At 39.2% G+C, this 23,253-nt stretch overlaps 1 protein-coding gene across 7 annotated transcripts in view; it reads left to right on the forward strand.

Moving 5' to 3' along the window:
- Nucleotides 1–22,756, forward strand: part of FOXN3 (forkhead box N3) — a 207,751-nt gene extending 184,995 nt beyond the window's left edge. For 5 of the 7 annotated variants that reach the window (XM_071557690.1, XM_071557691.1, XM_071557692.1 and 2 more), the window contains 3 exons: nucleotides 5,313–5,421; nucleotides 12,756–12,779; nucleotides 15,362–22,756. In XM_071557690.1, coding sequence (XP_071413791.1) covers nucleotides 5,313–5,421; nucleotides 12,756–12,779; nucleotides 15,362–15,911 — 683 coding nt within the window. In that variant the 3' untranslated portion in view covers nucleotides 15,912–22,756. The remainder of the gene's footprint in view (nucleotides 1–5,312; nucleotides 5,422–12,755; nucleotides 12,780–15,361) is intronic. The other 2 variants (XM_071557693.1, XM_071557695.1) reach the window with 1 other exon arrangement.
- The last annotated feature ends 497 nt before the right edge of the window (nucleotides 22,757–23,253 follow it).

The raw sequence follows: 23,253 nt of genomic DNA on the forward strand, positions 1-23,253 counted from the left end.
TTTTTCATTTTCTTCATTGACAACAAATCTCACTCGGTGCTGATATTTCATTTAACCTCCATGTGCCAACATTTAACCAAGAAGGTAGTTTCCTATTTTACTGAGCTGTTGGGGTGTCAGTGTGTCCGGTGACTTGTCCATTGTGTATTTTGTCCTTGTTTTCCATTTCAATTTCGCCACATTGCTACATTTTGTTTGACTATCAAATCTTCAGGGGAGGACTCGGTCTGACATGGTGCTCATTGTTCTGAAGGTCTTGGAAGGGGTGGTTGTCTCAGCTGGAGGGGTGATGCTTGTTACACCTGCACACACACTTGCAAGGAAGAGATCATGGATGCAGTTTGTTGAGAAATGGGATGAAATAAGTCTATAGTTTGGGATATTCTACTCAGCTAATGTGCACTCAAGACCATGCTCTGGACTAAAATAGTCCTGCACTGGCTATGGAGTGATGATATGGCCATTACTAATTTTGCACATACAAAGCCTGATGAGTACAGGCTACAGAACAACGCTGGATTTTTGAAGGGCTTCTGTTGGATGTTTTTAACACTATCTGAACAGAGTATCTTGATGGATTCATATTATGGTATGTTCTCCTACTCATCATTCACTCTATTTTCTGTTAAAATATAGCACGAGTGTTTGATACAAAAGACAGATTTTTCCCCATGGAGAATTTCAGAGATGGAGTCTTGGTTTTTGCCACAAGCAGCATAAGATCCAGAAGTCATTTCCCCATTCATGCAGCAGATTAGGGGCAGATCCTCTGTACACAGTTTAACTCTACTTCAGTGGAAGTGTTTCCTGGATTTGAGTTTCCTGAGAGCAGAGCGACCCTTGAAAACATAGCAGTGATGAAAGTTGAAAGGTGAATAATGACTTTGTTGTTTTAGACTCCTTGTGTTTCACTGGGAACATTCTGTGAAAGAGTAAACCTTGATCAAAGAGATGCACAGGTCCTTTTGCATTGTTTTCTTGAGCTGAGTTTCTCGGACATAAACGGCTCTCCTCACTTGCACAGAAAAGGTGCAAATTACATTTCACACTTCTGCCTAGGAATGGGGAACTCTGTAACCTGCCCATACTGTTGGTTAAAGAAGCATTAGAAGGGAGTAAGGTGTTAGTCCATATTGGCACTGATTGATGAAATGGCTTGGGGTAAATTATTTTACCTCCACACATTGAATCTTCAATCTAAAATATAAATACCTCACCTCAGAGTATACATTTGAAACGTAATTAAAGCTTGTAAGGCGTAAATGTATCTTTGGAATAAAAGTACCATGTAATTTCCAGTTAATAATCATAACCCTTCAAAAGCACCAAGGTGTAGAAATAATTCCTTGGATATAAGTAGCCATCTTCATACAGCCTGCACAAAGGCAGGAAGAGGGTGTGGGTACCAGAAACAATGCATTTATAGTTTATATACATAGATTTTTTTTTTTACATTTCTGTAATTGTTATTTTTGGGAAGGATGAGTATTGATGCTTTAAATGCTGTAAGTAGAGATGCATGAGCGAGAAGGATCAGTCTTGGTTACGTGGATAACTACAAATTAATACCTTTTACCATTGAATTATTTTGATCCTGCTTTTCATTTTAGTTTTAGAATGCTACAGATAGTAATTTACCAGCAAGTTGGGATGTCTGGGATTTTTCTCCTTATGGTTTCAGGTACTGACTGAAGGGATACACTGCATTGTCCAGTGTCCTTCTTCAGTGTTCCATTGCATATCACCTTTATGTTTGTCTATCTGAAGGTGTGGTGGTATTGCTGCATCATAATTCAGAGAGTTTGGAGAAACAAAACCAAAAATCAGTAGCAATAACACTGGTATTGTAAGCTGAAATAATTACAGAATTTGAAGTGGTGATTTCAGTACACAGAGCTGTGGTTGTACTTCAGAGAAAAGTTAGAATCAGGGTATCAGTTAGGGCCTCTTTTGGCCTGAATAGTCCTATTGAAGCCTTTCAGTGAGTGGTGGCAGGTGCCACAGACCAGACATCATTGAAGGGAACTGCATAGACAGGAGGGAAATACCAAGTTTTCTCTTTGGGTGTATTTTCAGAAGACAGCAAACTTCTGTGCTTTCTCTATTTTCAAACATTTGTCAATTCTTGAAGGGAATGTGTGTGTGTGTGTGTGTGTGTCTGTGTCTGTGTCTGTGTCTGTGTGTGTGTGTTGAGGTGGGAACGTTTTAGATGCGAAGCCTTTGAAGAGAGTGTTTTGTGGACAGCACACTATTACTTAGAAACCTGCATAGGAGAGGATCAGGGAACATGGAGAAGGGTGGGTTCCAGTGAGGGTGACAGTGTACAGAAAGACTAAGCAGAAAAAAAGGAAACTCGGAGAAGGTAAAGAAGGAAAGACAAGAGATTATTTTTAGAGAATCGATGAGGAAACAAACATGATTTTTTAAAGAAGCAATGGGAGTTGTCAATAAGGCAGAAAGAGGGTAAGAGAAGAAAAAGAATAAAATGAGCATCAGCTAACTCTGCCAGCAGAAAAGGATAATTAGGTAACTGCGGAAAGAGTTTGGGCATCAAGGAGCCTGTTGCTCTCTTTCTGCAGTAGAAATTTCACTATGTGTGCTTTGAAGTTTTACAGTGTGTATATTTAGACAATATCCATAGCTTACTGACAAGTGGTTCTGTGCGTATGCATAAATATTTCATTTCAATATAAAAATCTATGGTTTGTATCACAGTAAAGAGAAAATTCCCAGATCTTTCTTGGTCCAAACTCCTGGTTCATTTGTTTTAACAGGACTTTGCAGAGAAACCACACTGTGTAGCGCAGAATAAAATCTGTCCCTCTTAAAAACTTGTTGGAAAAACTGTGCCCATTGGAAATTATGTCTATATTGATCTTTTGGTATTTAGCACATTTATCTGTTGCTTTGAATTTACCTGTTACTGTGCATTTTAAGTTAGTCATATCCTCGAGCAGACTGCTTTTCTTCCATGACACTGGTGTCTGGGCCATCTCAAGACCATGCTGTTGAAACAAATACAATAAATTCAGATTTTGGAGTTTTTAGAAAGATAACATTCTTGTACAATAGCTACAGACCCAAACATTGTAGCATTGAAGGCCTGATCGTGTCCCCTGAGTGAAACATTTGATCGATTTCTCATAAACTAGTGCTGGAGGAAAAAGTATATAAAGTAGTGAAGTATAAATAGCAAAATGCAATTTTAAAATCATTTTGGTCATTGAAAGGTGACCCAAGTTGTTACAAAGTAGGGTCTGTAAACTGTAGCTGTATTTAAGCACCTAAATATGAATGACCTGTTCTTCAGAGGTGCTTAAAAGCAAGACTGGGTGTAACACAGTGACAGGATTTGATCAGGGGAGTGATGTACTCTTACAGGCAGGAGAAAAATTAGTTCCCAGAACTAACCTGTGTGGTGTGGAGTAAAGCAAGGTGAGCACCAGGATGGCAGGAAGGGAGCTGTCCACCTGTCTTGGTGTTGAGAGGAAGTTAAAGAACCTCAGCAGCTTAGAACGAATGTACTTCTCAGCTTATATTCCTCTGACTGAGAATGCACTAATATTTTGAGGTGTAATTGAAGATGGGCATGTAAAGTGTATATGTTGATTCTTAGACTGAATAATTTTTCTTGGCTCCTTGTAATTTGTTTAAAAATACATCCCATGGGTGTATATAAAGTGATACAGTTTACATTTATCTTTTATGTGTTTATATAATATCCATATGTTTAAATTTAAAAAATCCATATGTTTGGGCGGTCCCGTGGTGTAATGGTGAGCACTCCAGACTCTGATCACAAGGTCGTGAGTTCGAGTCTCAGTGGAGACCGTACCGGGCAGTTCAATGCCTCCCTGCCATCCGATCCCGTCAGATCTCGAATGCTCAGCAGGGTCAGCCCCGGTTAGTACCGGGTGCTGTGACAGTCCGGAGGACTCCACTGTCACTGTCCAAGCTCGCTCTGCCGTGGCAGATGGACCTCAGGACTGAAACAGTGGGGCCAGTTCTGTGGCCAGTTCTGTGCACGCTGTGCCTCACCTAAAAAAAAAAAATCGACTGCGCAGGCTGGAAGGGCACAACCCCTTCCCAAATCTTCGTTCGCGAAGTTTGGCCATACATATACATACATATCCATATGTTTAAAAATAATATACCCAGAGTAATGATCATCATTCTCTTGCTGGACATTCCCCATTAGGGGAAGTTGTGGTATGAATGATGACTTACAGTAAACAGAATGTGAGCAAACTGGCTTGGTGCAGATGTCAAAGAAGCAAGTTCAGGTGGAGGCTGTTGGAGGTTTCTGTTCCAGCCTGAAGGGACATATTAGCTGTGCAAACAAATGCCATTGCATATAAGTAAGTCCCTGGTAAGTGTCTAGGCTAAGAACTGTATGCAATAGTCCTGCATCTCAGAGTGGAGGAGGAAAATGCTGAGACCTGCTAAGATCACTCTTCCTTTTCTGGTGCCTTGGTAGTGCTTCTCTGCCATTTGTTCAGCTGCAAGGCTGCCTGCCCTGGCCTCAGCAGTGCACGGGTAGAAAACAAGTACTCAGTTGTAGGTTAAAATCTTGTTGGCCAGAGCTGCTCCTTTTGATAAACAGCCAAGTTAAAAGGGCCCAGTGAAATCTCTCATCTCTAGTGGCCATTGGTTACACAGTTTGGTGTCAGTGGCATCAGTGCCGTGTCGGGTGGGAGAGGCTGGAGCACAGCACTGCTGGGCTGGGGGACAGAGGTCATCAATGGCCAGAGAGAGAGGCTAATTAGTGGCATTGAGATAATGCCTTTTTAGCCTCTTCTCGTTCCCTTCCTGGTAAATACGTATTTGTAGTTAATACTTGATTTTGCAGGAGGCAGAGGGCAAGAGATTGCTGCCCAGAAAGTAAGCTATGAACTGTGTTCTTGCAATGAAGTACTTATGTTCTGTTTATCTGTGAAGAGTCCTTGTTTGTTATTGTAGACAAAGTAGTTACATCTGTGCTCATAGGTGATTTTGACTCTGAGCACATGCATTCCCAGCAGGATGGCAATTACAAAACACAAGTGATTCAATGGTACAAGGAATGGTCTGCAGCAACAAGGTCAGGCAGTGGCTTCCACAAGCCATGTTAGTTACTGGTTGCTGTGAAGGTAGCATTGGAAGTAGCATGGCACTCAGAAGAGTTGAGGCTGAGATGTCCAAGGTAAGCAGTGTCCTGCACGAGCCTCTCTAAGGGTTTTTCAGTTCATTGAAAAGCTTAAGTTCCACGTTTTACTCCCACATTTTTCTAACGTTTCCTTTAAAAGAAACAATGTTCTGTGTTTTGTTTTTAGTTCCTTCGGGAGTGATACAAAATGGAGCTCGAGTGCTGAGTAGAGGAATATTTCCTGGAGCCAGGCCATTGCCAATCAACCCTATAGGAAGCATGGCTGTCGCAGTAAGGTAAGAGTGGCTTATTGTGGGATCTGTGTGAAATAAACTAGTATTTTGCAGAAAGTGTAAACGTACATGTAAGCTCTGGTTGACAGATACTTTGCTGCTTGCTAATACTTCTGAGGTTCTAAATGAAATAAAACTCTGCTACCTAAAATTTTTGGGTTATTGACATTGGCATATCTGTCTGTTGTGCACAGGTTTGTAAAAAAACAGTTTTTATTTTCACTAGCAAATTGCAGGGAGTTTATGGTGAGAACCTCCTACAGTAGCCTGTTCTTTTAAGTACAAATGCTTTTTCCTGCTCCTCCCCTCCCTCCTTTTCCTTAAAGACCTTTTCCTGTATTACATATGATACAGAAGAATATCAATAATGTTAAATCTTGAAAGAAATCAGAACAGGTAGCTGTCATTTTGCTATTAACTTAGGTCTTTGTGAGGCAGTTTCTTTAACTAAACTTTTATTTCAAGGTTACACAAAACATTAAAGGGTGTAAAACGTTAAGATACTCAGCTATCTCAGGAAGCAGGGCAGTAAGAGACATCTAGTGATGGCAGTAAGAACTGTGGTTCAGTCGTTTGCTTTGCTTAAAGCAGCGCTGCTTGATCGATGGGAGAACAATTTGCCTCGGGTGTAGCTCCGCTTGCAGTCAGTCACAACAGAGATTAATTTGGTAAAGTGTACTGCCAGTGCCCTTCTCTTTCAGAACTCTCAATATCTGCAAAGGCTATTTCAGCTCAGGCAGTTGGGTATTCTGGGTGGGGTTGCATAATTAGTGCTGACCCTGCTTTGCTGGGCTGTTCCAATTACACCCTCTTTTCTCAGGAAGTGGCTGCAAGGCAATCTCTTGTTAACTCTTTTTCATTATTGTTTACTTGGGGGTTTTTTTCCCATTTCCTCTTTATTTTTTTATCCATCTTCAGAATCAGTGTCTAGCCCTTTGGGCTACAGTATTTCCATCCAATAAATGGAAACAGAGATAGAGAGAACCTATTACATTCCCATCCTGTTGATGCTTAAAATGCACAGAGCGGAAGATACTAATTGGAATAAAATCCATGTTTTTTGATGAACAACTTTTTCAGCTGTTTTTCACATTTGCTGCACTGAAGGTTCATCCTCCAGAATTCCATGGAGTTCCCTCCATCTGGCCGTACTGCAGCCTGGCCTTGCTAGCAGTGGAGGTCAGCTCTCTTTGTCAGCTTTGCCACTGGCTTTACCCAGGACTTGTATTCTGCTCATGGGGATTGCAGAGCTGTGGGACTACTGGATCATTAATTATATATCATTTTTATGATGTGTCCAAGCTAAACAGAGGACATAGCGGTCTGAATTTTCTCTATAGAGTTTATCTGTGGTTTTTGCTTGGACCCTGTTCCATAATCAGGTTGACTCAAGAAGGAAATAGAACCATTTTACTTTCAGGCCAGTTGGAAACTTAATTTTGTGGAGACATCCTCAAATTGCTACACTGTAAAGTTGTATGTAGTTAAAATTTGACGCGTTTTAAGAGGACTATTTCTTGTGTTTTTTCCCAGCAGGTAGAAAACAGCATCTTCACCAGCTACATGCTAATGTAGAGCTGGGATATTAGGAATTTTACTCCTCCCTTGCTTACGTTCTCTTTGCTCTGTCTCTCAGAAAATCTTTTATAATTAGTTAATGCAGACATTTCTAATTCCTTTTGTTCTCCAGCCTTAGGCAGTATTAGAAATAGCTTGCTATGAATATATTCCTGGTGTGCATGATGTCTGCTCATATTTAAAGGCTCTTGCAGTATCCTCTCTTTTAATTCTTGAAAGGCAGGAGTTTGGAACAGACAAGAGGCTTTGAAAGCCTTTGAGAAGTTAGGGAACTCTCTACAACAGAGTGAATTCAGCAGGCGGTTTTGTCTTGTTTCCCTCAGGGATAATAAGATTTAGAGTTTCTTTAGGAAGAAGATAAATCTGGATTCACAATGCCTCTTAGAACATCTCTGGTCCTCTCAAAACTGGATAGTTCTGTTATCAATTACTGATACACAGGGCTAAATAGGACCTGTCATGTTGAGCTTTCATGGCATCTCATGAGAACGACATCTGCTTTTAATGTGCAACAGGGGGAATTTACCACAGCATCCATGTGGCCTCGTGTTGCAGTTAAGGGTGGGAGTACTGCTCAGGCTGAGCTGTCATTCCTGCATAGAGGCTGATGCTTCAGTCACACTGGCAGGGGATGTTTTCAGACCTGTTTAGGTGCAGGAAGGTTGATTTCTCCTTCTAGCTTTCACCCAGGAGGGAGGTCTGGGCAGCCATGAGAGATGATTCAGTCTCCTGTTCTACAGAAATTGTGTGACTCTGCTTATATATTGAGAAGCCAGACAGCTTCTTTCTAAGAAGTTTTCACTCCAGTGTATATTTTCTCGAGAGGAGTTCCTTTGGTGCTGTAAATTAAAGGCTTAAAGCCACCTAAAGAAGGTAGTTTTCATCACTCATATAGGGCACCTGTAGCATTTTCTTGGTAGCACATTGTTGCATAATAAATTAAATCTTTCCATTGTTTTTCTTTAGTTACCCTGTGTGGGAGTTACAGGTTCTTCTATAAGGTGCTGGTCTTCTATTGGCACTTCTTGCTGTCTGAGCTTTTTGTTTCATTTTGTTTGTATTTCCTCTGTATTTTAATGTTCTTTGGTTTTACTGTCCCCCAAACTGGTGCAAATGACTTGCAGTATGCTGTCCTGTTGTGCAGTGCCATTAATGCCAAAACAGAGTAACAGAAAGTTTGTTCATGAGTTAAATTTGCAGTTGTAATTAGATAGAGTATTTTGACTAATATGTTATTCAGAAAGGAGGCCAAACCCATAGCATTGGACTAAGGTGGAATTTGTGATTTCTGATGTGTAAGCTCCCATCAGTTGGAAATTTACTGTGCTGTTCATCTTTGACAACATGACTGAACGCATTGGCATGTTTTGTTTCTGCACAAGGTATTGATGTGTCACTGTTTCCATGTAATTATTTTATATTTTTATATATAAAGTACAATTGAATTAAGTACTTTGGATTAAAAACCCTACTGAAATGTATTTAATAAACATGATTTTCCATGAATAAAGAATAGCAATTGAGGAGAGCTTCATTATTTTGTAGTGCATTTGGCTTAAATTGCACAAATAGGCCTTTCATTCCAAACTAATCTACAAATGGAAAAGGCATCCCACACTATTTTTACTTTGACAATCATCCTCTGGTGTTAAATCTCCACAGCAGAGCATAATTGGATGTGTTTTGACAGTAGCTTTTTATTTACTTTATTCACGCCGCTTTTAGTTTGTTTACCATCCATATTTTCCATGTTGTGGCTGACAAGTCTTAAGACCCACCCAAAGACAGCAGGGAAAAATAACGCTTCAAAGCTGCACAGCGTGTAGTGTGTCTCTAACATGAGATCCATCATATATATTTTTGGCAGACCATATCCCCAAACAGTTCCCTGAGAGAACCTAAAAGCAAATGCAGTGATAGTCTGGATATATGGAAAAGAAAATATTGATTTACAAAGGTCTTCAGTGAAAGCAGGCAAAGCCAGTATTTCCTTACATGCAGCAAGGAGTTGGTTGTGCTTTGAAGATGAGCTCTTGCTCTTCCTATCATCCATCATACATTGGAAAATAGCTTTTAACTCTTTTCCTAGGAAGACATCTGTGTTCACTTTAGTAGGCACAGTCTCTGGCAAAGTGGCCAGTGCCTCTGCCATCACATGTCTTGGCAAAGTGCAAGGAGCTCTGTCTTCCACGGGAGTCAGGCATCGCTGGTTACATCAACCCTTGGGAAGAGCACAAGCTTAGAAGTTGATGTAACAGTAGAGCTGTCGGAACTACAGTTTCAGTGCATTCAGCAGACAGCCTCCACCATGATGTTTGGGATTTTCCCTGGTTATCCACACTGTGGGAGTGGTTTGTGACTATGTCCAAGTCCTGCTGCAGTCCAGTAGAACTGCTGAGCCTAAGCCTCATTTACCTGATATGGGCATATCCACTGAGTTGAGGGTGAGGGAAATTCACCCCACAGAGAATCTCACCAGCTGTTTAGCATGGACCTTGTAATTTGGTTCACATTATTCTGCAGAAGATGTTTTACCAAATATCATTGGTAACTTTTAAAAAAACTTCTTTATATGCTATGTATGCCTAGGTAATAGATTAGATTGCTTTATTTGTGTTTGTTAGAAATACCTTGGGATTTAAATTACTGTAGGTTAAAAATAAAAATTAATGGGAAATTACAACGTGGGGTTTTCCCCTTTTTTTGCAGTTCTTTCTCACCAAAATTTGTAGCTGCTCTGCCTTCTTTTGGCTGGGATAGAGTTCATTGTCTTCCTACTAGCTGGTACAGAGCTGTGTGTTGGATTTAGCACAAGAATAATATTGATAACACACTGATGGTTTAGTTGCTGAGCAGTGCTTACCCCAAGTCAAGGACTTGGCAGTCTCCCATGCTCTGACACTGAGCAGGTGCACAAGAAGCTGAGAGGGAGCATAGACAGGGCAGCTGACCCGACCTGGCCAAAGGATATTCCACACCACAGAGCATTATGCCCTGTGTATAAACCCGGCAAGTTGGCAGGAGGAGCTGATTGCCCCTGGGCTATTGAGTGGTGAGCAGCTGTCTCAGTGGAGTTGAATGGTGAGCATCCTTTGTGTTTCTTGTGTTTTGTTCTTCTCTTTTTGTTCCTCCCTTTTCGTCATCAATGTCATTGTTGTCATTAATGGTTTTGTTATTAGTTACTTTATTTATTAAAGTGTTTTTATCTCAACCCTTGGTTACCTTTTCCTAGTTCTCCCCATCCCACCTGGAGCGGGGAAAAGCAAGCCAGCTGCATTTTAGGCAGTTGCTGGCTGGGGTTAAACACCTGTGTTCTCGAGGAATTTCACAATTATCTGTAAATTGCAAGCAAACTTCCTAGGGAATTTCCTTCAGTTAAAAAAAACATTCTATTCAAGTTTCCAAGATAAAATGTTCCCTCTTCCTAGGGAAAGCAAGTGTATCTGCACTGGCAGAGCTACTGCTCTTCCTTGATTTGAGAAAAAAAAGAAAGAAAGAAAAGAAATCAACAAAACACACGAAAATGCAATACTGACAGACCTTATCTACTTTATCATGAGTAGATTTTAAAATACTCGTTCTTCTTCTGCTGTTAATGACACAGTTCCTTATGCAGCTCCTGATCATTGGGGGGTGACAAGAGTTTTTTGCCTAACTTTATTTGAAGATGAAAGATTGTAACTTGGGATTATTTTCACTTCAAATTTACAGAGCATTTACTAGATTTTTCCTCAGGCATTCAAGCATCAATTCAAGCAGTGATTAAGTACACCAAACCTAAGTAACGTGTGCAGAGTAGATGCCAAAGCATAAGTACAATTATTATTTCATTTGTTTACATTGTCTGTGAATTATTATTTTTGCTTAGGTAAAGGAATTGGTAGGTATTTCCTTTTATAAATTATTAATTGTATCTTCTTAATGCTTTTGCTAATTATTGACATGATCACCTTAACAAGCCCCAAGTCATCCTTGTCGCATTTCCCTTCACACCTGTAACAGGCAGGATCAGTTACCCTTGGGAGCTGAAGGAATCCTTTAGTAACTAAGACAATAATACTGACTGACTTGATTATTCTTTCTTTGCAAAATGCAGAAGGCTGCATTTGGCTTGACTTCAGATCTGCTGTTCATACTGCTGGCAATTCATGACTCACATTTTCTGTGGTCCTTTGCATACAATTATGCTCTGAAGTACCTTTGTAAGAGCTTCTGTCACTGTTGTGAGCAACTTGTTGCTGACTTTTAACTCAAGGACCCCTGACAGAATCTCATCATACAGCACGTGAGCATGACTTACTTCTTCATATGCTTGTTCATCCTCCTGCCTGCTGGTATGTAGTAGTTTTAAGAAGCAGTTAAACTACCTGTAGCCAAAAGTTCTGACTCTCATGAACTTCCCCTATAAAAATAAAGCAGAAATGCCTTTTTTTTTTTAAGCAAACCTGGAACCTGTCAAAATCTACAAACCAAACTTACCTGCTTTCTTTCTATCTTATAACTGGATGTTTTAGGTTACATACAAAAACTACCATCTATGGGTGTTCAGTATCTGTCATCCAGAGGGATCAGAGGTAGATAAAGGTGATATTTAAAATCCACATAGGTTCTCCTTGTTCATCAAGGGAATATACCTACCTCAAGGGTCGAATACAGTAAGTATTTTTCAGCAAAACTTTTTGCCATTTTGCAGGCAGAATGGTTACTTACTTTTCTTTAAAGCTAGCAGAGAAATTTAAGGAAGGTATTTCTGTCCTTGGTAAAATGATGGAGACTTTTGTCTCATCCTGAGAAAGACCTCTGTGAAAGGCAGAGGCACTTACACTGTGCAAAAGACATTATTTCCTTACTCCTTGAGATGCAGCTGCTGTGAGTCCCATCTGCCTTCTGATGACATTAATAGCAGAATTCTTATCCATTACCAATGGGAATGAAGTCAGACTTTCAAAAGTCCCAATTTACCTCTGCACTGCTTGAGGATTGTGTCATTGTGCTACACCCAAACAGAAATATTTTTGAAAGAATCTGTGCACAGGGCTTTAGGTTCAGGTCTCTCAAGCAAATTAAACAGTCCATGTTAGTAGGATGAAAAGCTCTAGTTCCTTCCCATGGACTTCTTGAAAGGATAAACCACTACTTCAAAACATGAAAATATCTCAGTTTCTGGAAATTTTGAAATAAAGTTCTGGGAAAAAAAAAGGGGGAAGTAAGGTATTACTTGAAATAACTTCCTCTTCTTGTTATAGTAAGCACAGAATTCTTAAATACCTTTCTTTCCTCTGTAATTTAAAACCAATCCAAACATCAGAGCAAGCACTTGTTTTAAAAATCTTTTACTGTTTCAGTAAAGTTAGAGGTACAACTAGAACTATGAGTAAAAATAGATTCAGCTAGCCAAAATCTGTCTCCTGAAATCCAGAAGAGTTCTGTGCACTGATGATCTATTCTTAGTGAATATATGATTGTATAAGACCAGTGTAAAGTGTTTGTATGTCTCAGAAGCATGTGTGGACTATGAATGGTTGAGGTATTGGTTTATTCAACTCTTACTAATTTACTAATATCAGTTATAAGTAATTCATTTTATGTTTGAGCTGTTGCATATCAACGTTCAGATCAATTTCCTTTCAGGGTACATGACTTCTGATGTTGTGAATATCCTAAAACACTCTGCCATATAACTTTTTTATTTCTGTAAATATCCTTTGCTAATTCTCTCCCTGACCTGCTTTCTCTTCCTTTTTTATTTCCTCAAGCAGAACTGGTTGGAAATCTTTCAAAATGTAAGTGAAACCCAAAGATTTTTCTGAGTTGCAAATGCTGTCCGTTTCCTGACCAGTTCCACCATAGAAGCCTTTCTTCTCAAGTGTATTGGTATTTCCTTTCCTCCCCTCTTTAAGTGATTCCTTTTTTGCCCCTTTCTGTGAACTTTGTTTTTCTTTCTCAGCATCCCTGCTTGCAGTCCCTCCCCGTGGGATGCTGACCCCGTGGTAGTACCCCTTCCCCTGGGGCATTGCCTCTGTACTCCCCTGGCATTTCATTCTGGTTTTGTGCTCATTTGAAAGAATCAGAATCTGGAGTAAGTCCCACAGGCAGAGCTTCTGAATCCAAATTAAAGCCCCTTTAATGTAAAAGCAACACTAGAGACTCAGGACTAGGACAAACTGGCACATGGTTGCACTGCTCCATGAAACTGTGGCTTTCCTTTTGTTGACAGCGTCTCAGTACGTACTAACAAGAGTAGATTTAATAACATAGAAATGGGCACCATAGTTTAAATCCCATCGTTGTTCACTAACAGTGTAGGAATCTCATTGGAGTTCTCACCTATTCTGTACTATATTTGTGTCCTTGGAGCAAGAATTGATTATTTTATAATGGAAAAGTAGTAGCATGTGTCTTTTAGTGAGCCACGTTGCTTTGACTTTTAGCTGCCTAGTAAAATCAAGTAACTTTAATTTTATGCTAATTTATGATAATTTTTAACATCTTTAAATGTAAATTTACCCTAAAAATGTAGTATCTGTCACTTAAAATGCATCACATGCTTCCTTGTAATGACTGATTTTAAGAAGTTGGTTATAAATTCACCTTGCAACTAGTTTAGTATGGATGATTTCTTCTTTTAAGCATTTGGCAACCTCTAATGACATCCCCTGCAGTGTCAAGCCATCACAGAGTAAATGCAGCTGGCTTGCAGCACAATCATGAATGACATTGCATTTAGTTATTAATAATTGAAGTCCTTCTGGGTTCTTCATAGAATTTATGGATCATACATCTACTCAGAAATCTCGGGGAATGTAATTTTGTTGAGCAAAAGACATTGGCAAAAGTCTGTCTTTGCTAATCATTTGGCCTTCTATTCTAAACATTGCTTTGAAAGCACTGTAAATAAGAACATTTGGAATGACCGATTAATTTACTACCTTCTAGTATTGTCCTGTCACTGGTTCATAAAAGAAAGCAGTTTCTTATCTTGGCAAGGTCTACAGACAAGAGCATTTGGATGAATAGGAGCTGTGGAATTGCATATCACTTTTATATTTCCCACCTTTCAACCTAACCTTTCAAAAATGGATAATACTCTGCTGTTTCTTCTATAAAAACACATACCTGAGGTCCATTCCCTGAAACCTAAATCACTTTTCCATTTTTCAAGCAGAAGAGCAGTAATACTCTGGACTTGCCACTGTGCCATTCCACTTAAGAAATATCTGTGTTCAGTGCATGCATTTAAGAAAAGGTTTTAATCCAACACTGCCATGAGCATGCAAAAGCACTCTGGTGGTAGCACGAAGATGGCAGGAATAGACTTTAAATCAGTTTATCCTGGGATACCTTAAACAGTCTTGCTTTTTTGTTGGTTTTTTGTGTTTTTTTTTAATGAGAGATGTTCAGGAGATGTTCAAGGCTGGTGGCAATGATGATGGCTTTACTCAATGATAAACATCCTACTCTCCTTTTTTCAGCAGACATTAAGGATTAAGAACTAAGAGTCAGTCCCTTTTTTAGTAGTCTTGCAAGCATTGTATTCTTTACTGAAAAGTCAGTGGCAATGTTCTAATGCTTTTCAGTCCAGAAAGGAACACTGTTGGTATTTAAATGTGTCTTGTTGCAGTAGTTTGCACAGCACAGGTTACTGTAAAACTGAGAGGGGAAATGACAGCTTCTAGAGCAAATCCAGATTTATTTTTTTTTCTACTGCCTGTTTAGGAACACATTGTAATCTTTTGTTGGCAGCTAGTAGCTTGAGATTGTATTGCTTTTAAGATTATTCATTAACAGATCGGAATAAAAAATGTGACTGGACCTGGGTTTTAAACTCACTTCTTTTGTTGGAAAGAATCCTAAATGGAAGGTGTGGTAGTTCCAGGTGAAACATCTGCTCTTGGGATGCTAGAGCTGGAAAGTGTCTTTCTTCAGAAGGCAAGGAATTACTCCAGAAAGCCAGTGTCTCTTCCCCCCATTTTTGGTAGTACATCATTTTATATGAAAAGGAGGAGGAGATATTTATGCAAGAGTTGATTTATCCAGTAGATAAAATAATGTTGGGTTTTTTTCTTTTTAATTTTTGGAAGTGTAAACTATTAATTGAAATGTAAATCAGGCATGTTCAGATATCATTTATTAGTAACCATCCCCTACTTGCTCCTGCCTCTTGTGCGTCTTTTGGCTTGTTTTATATGTCATGTCCAATCCATGAGCAATTAGGCTTTGAAACCACCTTGCATGGACATTACTTTGGTACTTGTAATTTCAGATTATAATTTCAATTTCTCTGTTAGTTAGCTTTATTATCTTTTGTTTTGAAGCAGGATCACATCTCTGTGGCTTCTAAGACTGCTTCCCTTTGTTTTTATAGGAATGGAATAACAAACTGCCGAATGCGGACAGAAAGCGAACAGTCCTGCGGCTCTCCAGTTGTTAGCGGTGACCCAAAGGAGGATCACAACTACAGTAGTGCCAAATCTTCCAACCACAGGAGCACATCACCTGCTAGTGACTCCATTTCCTCTTCCTCTGCTGATGACCAGTATGAATTTGCAACTAAAGGTAGCCAAGACAGCAGCGAAGGAAGTGAAGTCAGCTTCCAGAGCCATGAGAGCCATAGTGAAACAGAAGAGGAGGACAAAAAGCAAAGTCGGAAGGAGACCAAGGATTCTTTGGCTGACAGTGGGTATGCATCCCAGCACAAGAAAAGGCAACATTTAATGAAGGTGAAAAAAGTACCAAGTGACACACTGCCTCTTAAAAAGAGACGTACAGAAAAGCCCCCAGAGAGTGACGATGAGGAGATGAAAGAAGCTGCAGGATCACTCCTGCATTTAGCAGGAATTCGATCCTGTTTGAACAACATCACGAATCGGACGGCAAAGGGGCAGAAAGAGCAAAAGGAAACCACAAAAAATTAGAACAAATCAATGATTTGTTTGAACTTACAAAGTTTTGTTTCAGCACGTCAGGTGAATTCTAATGATTTGTGGCAATATCAGCAATTTTTTCCTTTTTTTGTTTTTCTTCTATTTGTTTTTGTTTTGTTTCTTTTTTTCTTTTTTTTTTTTTTGGACCCTTAAGATTTTTATTTTTAAAGGAGATTGAAGCCATAGAACTCATACTGATACTCAGCTAATTTACAAAAAGCTTTTCATTACCTGAAGACAAAAAGTTAACAAAAAAAAAAAGAGCCAAAATCGCCATTGCTTTCTCCAGCTTGTCAGAAATGCATGGGTGAATACGCAGTGACATCAACATTAACACGATGGGAGTAAAATTGGGCACTTGGAAATCCCTCTTATAGTAGAAGAGCTGTGCATAATTTAGTATTGATTCAGGCCTGGCCCTTAAGAATTTTTTTAATGGCCTTACAATTGGGTTAGAAGTGAATGTGAATAAAGAGATTTGTGGGAAAGAGGAGGCTCATACTTCTCAACCAAGAACCATCTAGTGGCACTTGGATACACTGTGCCATACAAGGCTTTGGACAGCCACTGGTGGCAACTGTGCAAGCCGTAATGCACTTTCAGTGCTTCGTGTATTCTGTGTGGCTTATAATGTAAAGACTGATGACTATAAGTTTGAGGAAATTTGAACTATGTATGCAATGGGTTTCAGTGAAATAATGAGAAGAAATGGGAGGGAGTCACTGTTAGTAGCATCATTAACCATTGAATTCTGTCTTCTATATTTAAATTGAAATAATCTTCAAAAAGCCATAAGCCCGAAGATTGGCACTGCGTGCAAAAAATCATAGTAATAGGGAAAAACAAGCTATGTCTTCTAAACTGCCTGAGTGAAAAGCAATCAAGTCTAAGAAATTACAGTACATCAGAATCTTTTTCTGTGGATCACATCCTTGATCTAACTGGGGAAACAAAGCTACAAAACCTGCCATTAGTAGTATTCTGTATTTAAAAATAAAAGGAAAGCATATTGGTGAACAGTAAAAATCAGAAGTTCAACAAAAGAGCTCCTACACTGCCCTCAGAATTGAGTGTGCAGTGCCCGTCAGTCAGGATTCATCTGTGCAAAAATGACAACAAATTTCCAGATTGAACCAGCGTAGCCAGCAGAAGAAATTTGATCCACATTGCATGGATTCCTTAGGGAGGGGGGGAAAACAAAAAGCAAACAATTTTTTTTATTCAAAGATGACAAAGTTCTTGTAAGGTAAATAATGTATTTAGCATGAAGCATGAATTATTTTCATATAAATATAGAAAATAGATAAAAAGGCTATGCCTCTAATTTTTAAGCCCTTAGGCTTAGAGTTTGTTTTTTTGGGATTTTATTTTGTTTTGTTTTGTTTTTGTTTTGGTTCTTTTTTTGTTGTTGGGGTTTTTTTGAAGCAGGTGTTTAAGGTTTAACCTTCTTCAGGGACAAACACTGACTGTTGGGGAACTTACTCTGCAATATTAAAAAATAAAATCTTCATGCTCTGGTAGGGCTTGGATGGTTGAATTATACTGCCTTGTCTGCACATTCAGCCCCCCTCTCCCTACTTCTGTTTAAAAAAAGAAAAAAAAAAAGAAAAAAGTAAAAGTGTGTCCTTTCTTCGTCTGTACATGTGTAACATGACGCAATAATCTGAGGGCAAATTTAGTAGTGAGTGTGTATGACAGAATCAAGAGATTAGTGGGAGGTTAATTGAGGAAAACTCTCTGATTTGATTCAGGAATAAGTAGACAAGAAAATAGCTTTGCTAATTTGCCATGAAAAAAACGAAGTTAATTAAGAGGTGTCCAGAGGAAAACCAGTGTTACGGAGTGTGATTCAGGTACAGTGCTACTCTCCTGGTAATGATGACTGTGAGACTGAGATCACTACAGCAGAGACAAGCTGTGAAATAAACAACACAGTCTCTCTCACCTGGATTCTTGCATTCGGCATGAAAAATTCTACACTTAGAATATCCTAGAGGCACAAAGAAAATCCCAGGAACCAACCACTTAAGAGAACGGAATGGTCAGTTTCTTGAAGAGTATAGGTTTAGATTTATCCTTAACAACTGTTTCAGGCAGCAATTTCACCAGAATGGATCTAGTTTATGAAGAGTGAGTTATAGAAGGGTTGACTTCCCACTCAGTGCAGTGAGCTGGAAAATGCTTTGGAGATGCCTGTTGTGTGTGTTCAGTTAGGAAGTGGAAGGACTGAAGGACAGGCTGGTTTTGACCTGGTCCTGTGCTCCGCAAGCATTTTGTCATGTAAAGAACAGGGCTATGCTGGCAGCAGCACAGCTAGAGGGTGCCTCTGTTCCCATCTTAGCCAGCACATCCTGGGATCCAGGTGCTGCCTGACAGCTGCCGGAGCTCAGCACAACTGCCAGCCATGGAGATGAGGAGGGAGAGAGCCAAGAGTAGTACGGGAAACAGCCTGTGTTCCTCTCAGTTTGCTGGGGCTGATGCAGGCGGGTTTGATTCCCAGCATCAGTTAAGTCAGGAGTACATAGATACTAACTTTTGTTGGCTGCCTGCAGTCCTTGGCATAATAATGGGGAAAATAGGAAGGACCAGTCCCTTGGCCAGGTAGCACAGAGATGAATGAGCCATAGTTTTGACTGATTGGACCAGGATAATCAGCTTCTTCCCAGATCCATGCTTGCTACAGCCAATTCTACAGGTAGTGAACCACAGAACCCTGTACAAGATCTTCATCTTTTATAGACTTTGGGGGGAGTAATTTGAAATAGAAAATATTAGAGTATCACTTTACCACCACCTTTGCTTGTTAATGCATAGTTGTACCATCTCAGGTGTGGTTTAATATTTATCAAAAAGCAGCACTGAAAAGTTAAATTTAATGACAGAAAATACACTTAAACCATGGCTCAGCTATCTCTGTCCTCCAGGGGAAGCAGCGTGTTTGTATGCCAGTGCCCAGATTCTGTCCACAACACTAATTCCAGAGCAACTTCTCTGATTGCAGTGTGTCAGTGCAAATGAGATCAGTATCTGCTGAACAAAAAGTACCATTCATTAATGTGGACTCTTGGTGGCTAAATATATAATTACCACTAGTATTACTCATCTTAGAAAAACAGTCATTTTGCATAAATAATCTGATTAGGCAAGTTATCTTTATACAGATATATATGAAGAGATACATATATAACCTATCTAAGACTTCAACAACTCTATATACTTGCTGGTAACCTCAAATGTTGGCAAGCATCTATTTTCATGTCAAATTTGTTTCTCCTGGTCTGATGTGCTAAGGAGGTATGCTTTGGTAGGAGTTTACAAAGTTATGTTCAGGGACCAGCAGGGTGTTTAAAAACAACTTATTGATGCTTACTCTGACTGTTGATGAGAAGTACGTAATTTGGATTGTATAAAGTATTTAGGAGTCACCTTTTAAACCATTTTTGTGCCTGAATCACAATGGCAACTTTTTCAGAACTGGTTCTACTCCATCAGAGAAGTTCTCTTTTTTTATAAGAACTGAAATTGATTTGTTTTCCAAGAAGTACAATGTCAGCTTTTCAATGCAGTTGTCTCTACTTTGACTGAAGGATGTCAAAACAGAGTGGTAATTGCACTGTATTACAAACTCTCTCACTTGCCAGATATGAAGTGGTGTGGTTTTGCTTGTTTGCTTTCCTTACTAAGCCATTTTGGAGTGAGAAGTTATCAGATCTCTAACTTTCCATTCTTCTCACTCTATCAGTATTGCCAAATTAGTGTTTCTCCAAGACAGGTGGGGTCTGGGAGAATCCCAGTAGGTCAGCAAGCATTCAGTAGCGAGTTTCACATAGGGGTGAATTGTAAGGGTTGCAGGACTTCATAGTGGGTTCCTTTGGAATATGCCTTTTGCAGCAAGAAGCTCTTGCAGGCCAGAGCTAATGCCATAAGCAGATTTCACCAGTGTCTGCAGGGAGGGGAAATCTGCTGCTCATGCTTGCATTCTGCAAGCAGCTGGATGTCCTACTGCATTTTGATGCAGATTCTGCTTGCATTTAAAAATTCAAGCACAGGTCTTGAATAGCTTAAATGCATCACCCCATAGCTGTTTCTGAATGCAGTCTGCTTCTGTTCATCTGGCAAAACCAGCAGTAGTTCTACCAAGTTCACAGGGGTTTACAGCTGAAAAGCCGAATGTGGGAGTGAGGAGCTGTGCCATGCAGGACTAGAGAACTGTCCTGAGACTGTGTTCTCTTTTCTCTGGCAATTCAGTTGAGGTTCATATTCTTGTTCCTTCCTTATCTCAACGGGAGAAGGGTATCTCAAAGGAGATGCATCGGCTCCCAGTGTTCAACTGAATTACTGTCTGCCTTTGGAAAAGATGCAGAAAAAAGCTGGAGGCTGCATTCTTCACTGGAGTGAGGTAGAGTTACACCAACATACTTTAGCAGAGAATGGAATCCTCAATTGCACACCAAATGGCACCAAGGATAAAATTACCAAAAGAACACTGTCCTGGTTTCCTGGTAGCAGTTAGTGATTTTCACTGAGATTTTGACTCCCAGTCCATCTAAAGATGTAGATCACAGAGTCACAGAATCATAGAATATGCTGAGTTGGAAGGGACTCATATAACTCCTGGCCCTGCACAGGGCACCCTGAGAATCACACGATGTGCCTGAGAGCGCACAGTCTGAGGTTTTCTGGAACTTGAAGGTGTCTGATCTCCTTTGCAGTCAGTGGAGCTGTAGACACCCAAGTGCACCTGGAAGCCTTTACAGTTTCACTACTGTTAGCATTTTTCCTTGAATCTGATGGTAGGCATTTTTGAAAACTACTCTCCTGTGCTCCAGGATCAGAATAAAACTATTAAGATAATTCATTTCCAATGCAATTTACTTCACTTCATGGAGAATGCAAACCCAGCTCCTTTGGGCACATCACTCCTGCCTGAATAGCTCATTGGCATATTTTATAGAAAATTTTTTGGAACATTTTCTTGACTTTGCCACCAAAAGAGCATTTGAACCATACATTCTGATTGTAACAGAGTATCAGTGTTGACCGTCTGACCAGTTAAGTTTTAGTAGTGTTCTTCACAGCCCTCCAGTAATATATCAAACACTGTTATGCACATAATGCAGCACTGTGATCTAATTTAAATAATACTTTTTTATTATTTATACTACTCTATGTAATATACATCAACACTTTACTATATAACCTAAGTGATAACCCTCTTCTTAGTTACCCGCAAAACTCTGAATTTCTGTTTGGTTTGTATTGCAATTAGCACAGTTACCAAGTTGTAATGATGTCTCTTTTCCTTTGAAATGGGATGTGTAAGTCAAACTATACATTTTGTGTGTTTCTGTTTTGAGATGCAGTTTATAAGGATTTACACACAACATTTGGTGTTCTGTATAAATCTGCATACATTTGTGAATTCATCTGTTAATCCCCTTTTATTTAGAAGTATTAATTGATGGTGGTTTATTAGGGGGTTTTATTTTTGAGTTTTGGGGCTTTTTTTGGATTTTTTTTTAGTACTGGTTATTCTTGAATTAAGCAGAGACTTGTCAGCTGGGTTGCTTTATCTTTGATCATGTACATGACCTTATAATTCTTCCACAGTTCAGCAAACAAGTACTAGCTTCACTGACCAAAAAAAGTCTCAACCTAATGTGTCTATGGTGCTGTATTTTGCTGGTGTACATTTAAAACCAGATATGATTTAAAGGTCACTTTCTAGTTGTTCTAATAAGTAGCCTTTCCTGGTTTGGGGAGTTTGGGTTTTGTTTTAGCATTGAAACAAGGTATATTTATCTGAAGCTATGTAATGGTTTTTCTACTGTATCACATTTCCTTTTGCAAAGAGGGGAATATTGACCTGATGTAACATCCTTTCACAGTCAGTGGAAGGGGGGTTTGTTTCACATTTTTATTTTCAGTGGATTTTGTTGAGCTTTGGATCAGGCCAGCAGTTACAGGAGCTTATCATCTGAGGGTTTAAGGGATAAATGACAACTTGTGCTGGCCCTCAGTGCTAGAAGGGATTTTATCAAATGCAAAAATAACATGCTGGATTCTGGAATGGCTGATCATCTAGAAATGGGAATCTTTTTCATTTGTTTACTCTGGCCTGAAATCCCCAGACTTTGTTTTTTCATTCAGATGACATTGAACTTCAGTACATTTTTTAAGTTTCTAGAGCATTGTACATTTTCTGAGTATGTGTGGGACAGCAATTGAAAGTCATACCTGTATCTGATAACCAGTTCCATACCTGCATCATTCACACTCACTACTTAAAACTGCCATGATGTAAAATGTTGGGGGGAATGATTTGTGTGTGTATGAAAAGCATTATGAACTTGTACATTTTTTTATACTCTGATCTGTAATTTCTGAACTATTTTGTTTTACAGAAAAAGTGATAAAGCAATCAAAAGACCAAGAGATTTATTATCAATGCTTAAGGGTCACAGGACCTTAACTGGCCAATAAGTTAATTTAGTACAGTGATAAGCCAATTTTTTTCCTGTACTTGGCGTCTGAAACTGCCAATTTCATCAATATTAAAATACGAACTGTGATGGGGAATGAACAGTGATGTTAAGTTGTATTTGTGTTTACCTAAATGAGCAGTCCGAAGGCAAGTGCAATCAGCTGATCTTTAGGAAATATGAAATTGTTGATTTAGAGGCATACTTGCATTTTACATTTTCTTGATGTGTAATCATATTGCCAAAGACAAACTATTTCATCAATTATTATTGTAAATAACACTTTCCCAAAACCTACCATAAAGTTTCTGTGATGTATTGTCTTCCAGTTGCAATAAAAATTACTGAGTTGCATCAATTGAACAATTGTATTTGTGGAGTATTGGCTTCAAAATATGTTCAGATACTAAGTTTTTTGGGTTTGGGGTTTTTTTTACAAATTAATTCTCTCATTATTAAATAGGTCTGCCCCTCGTGGGATGTTATGTGTATCTTCACTGCAGCAGATATCAGCTCATGTTAATTTGCTGTCATGTGCAAATGGCTAGACATACTAAATTAGTGTTAAGTTAGGGCCTGATCTTCCTTTCTTATCAGTTTTGCAGCCCAGAAACAAAGATGATTTCACTGGGAATTTTATCTCTTTTTTTAATTACCAACAATCAGAAGAGATCCAGTAATAAAACATGTCTAATGGTATATATAAAACATCCTGAAAAACATAGCTTTGTAATCTTTGCATCAACCCTCCCCAGGCTTCATTCAGGTTTTTGCAGCACTGGGGCTTATAATTCTTCTGCCACGTTACTCCTTTACCTCGCAGCATGAATGGATTGTTGTCAAGAGGAAAT

Source organism: Pithys albifrons, chromosome 6 (assembly GCF_047495875.1).
Source record: "Pithys albifrons albifrons isolate INPA30051 chromosome 6, PitAlb_v1, whole genome shotgun sequence".
NCBI lineage: Eukaryota > Metazoa > Chordata > Aves > Passeriformes > Thamnophilidae > Pithys > Pithys albifrons.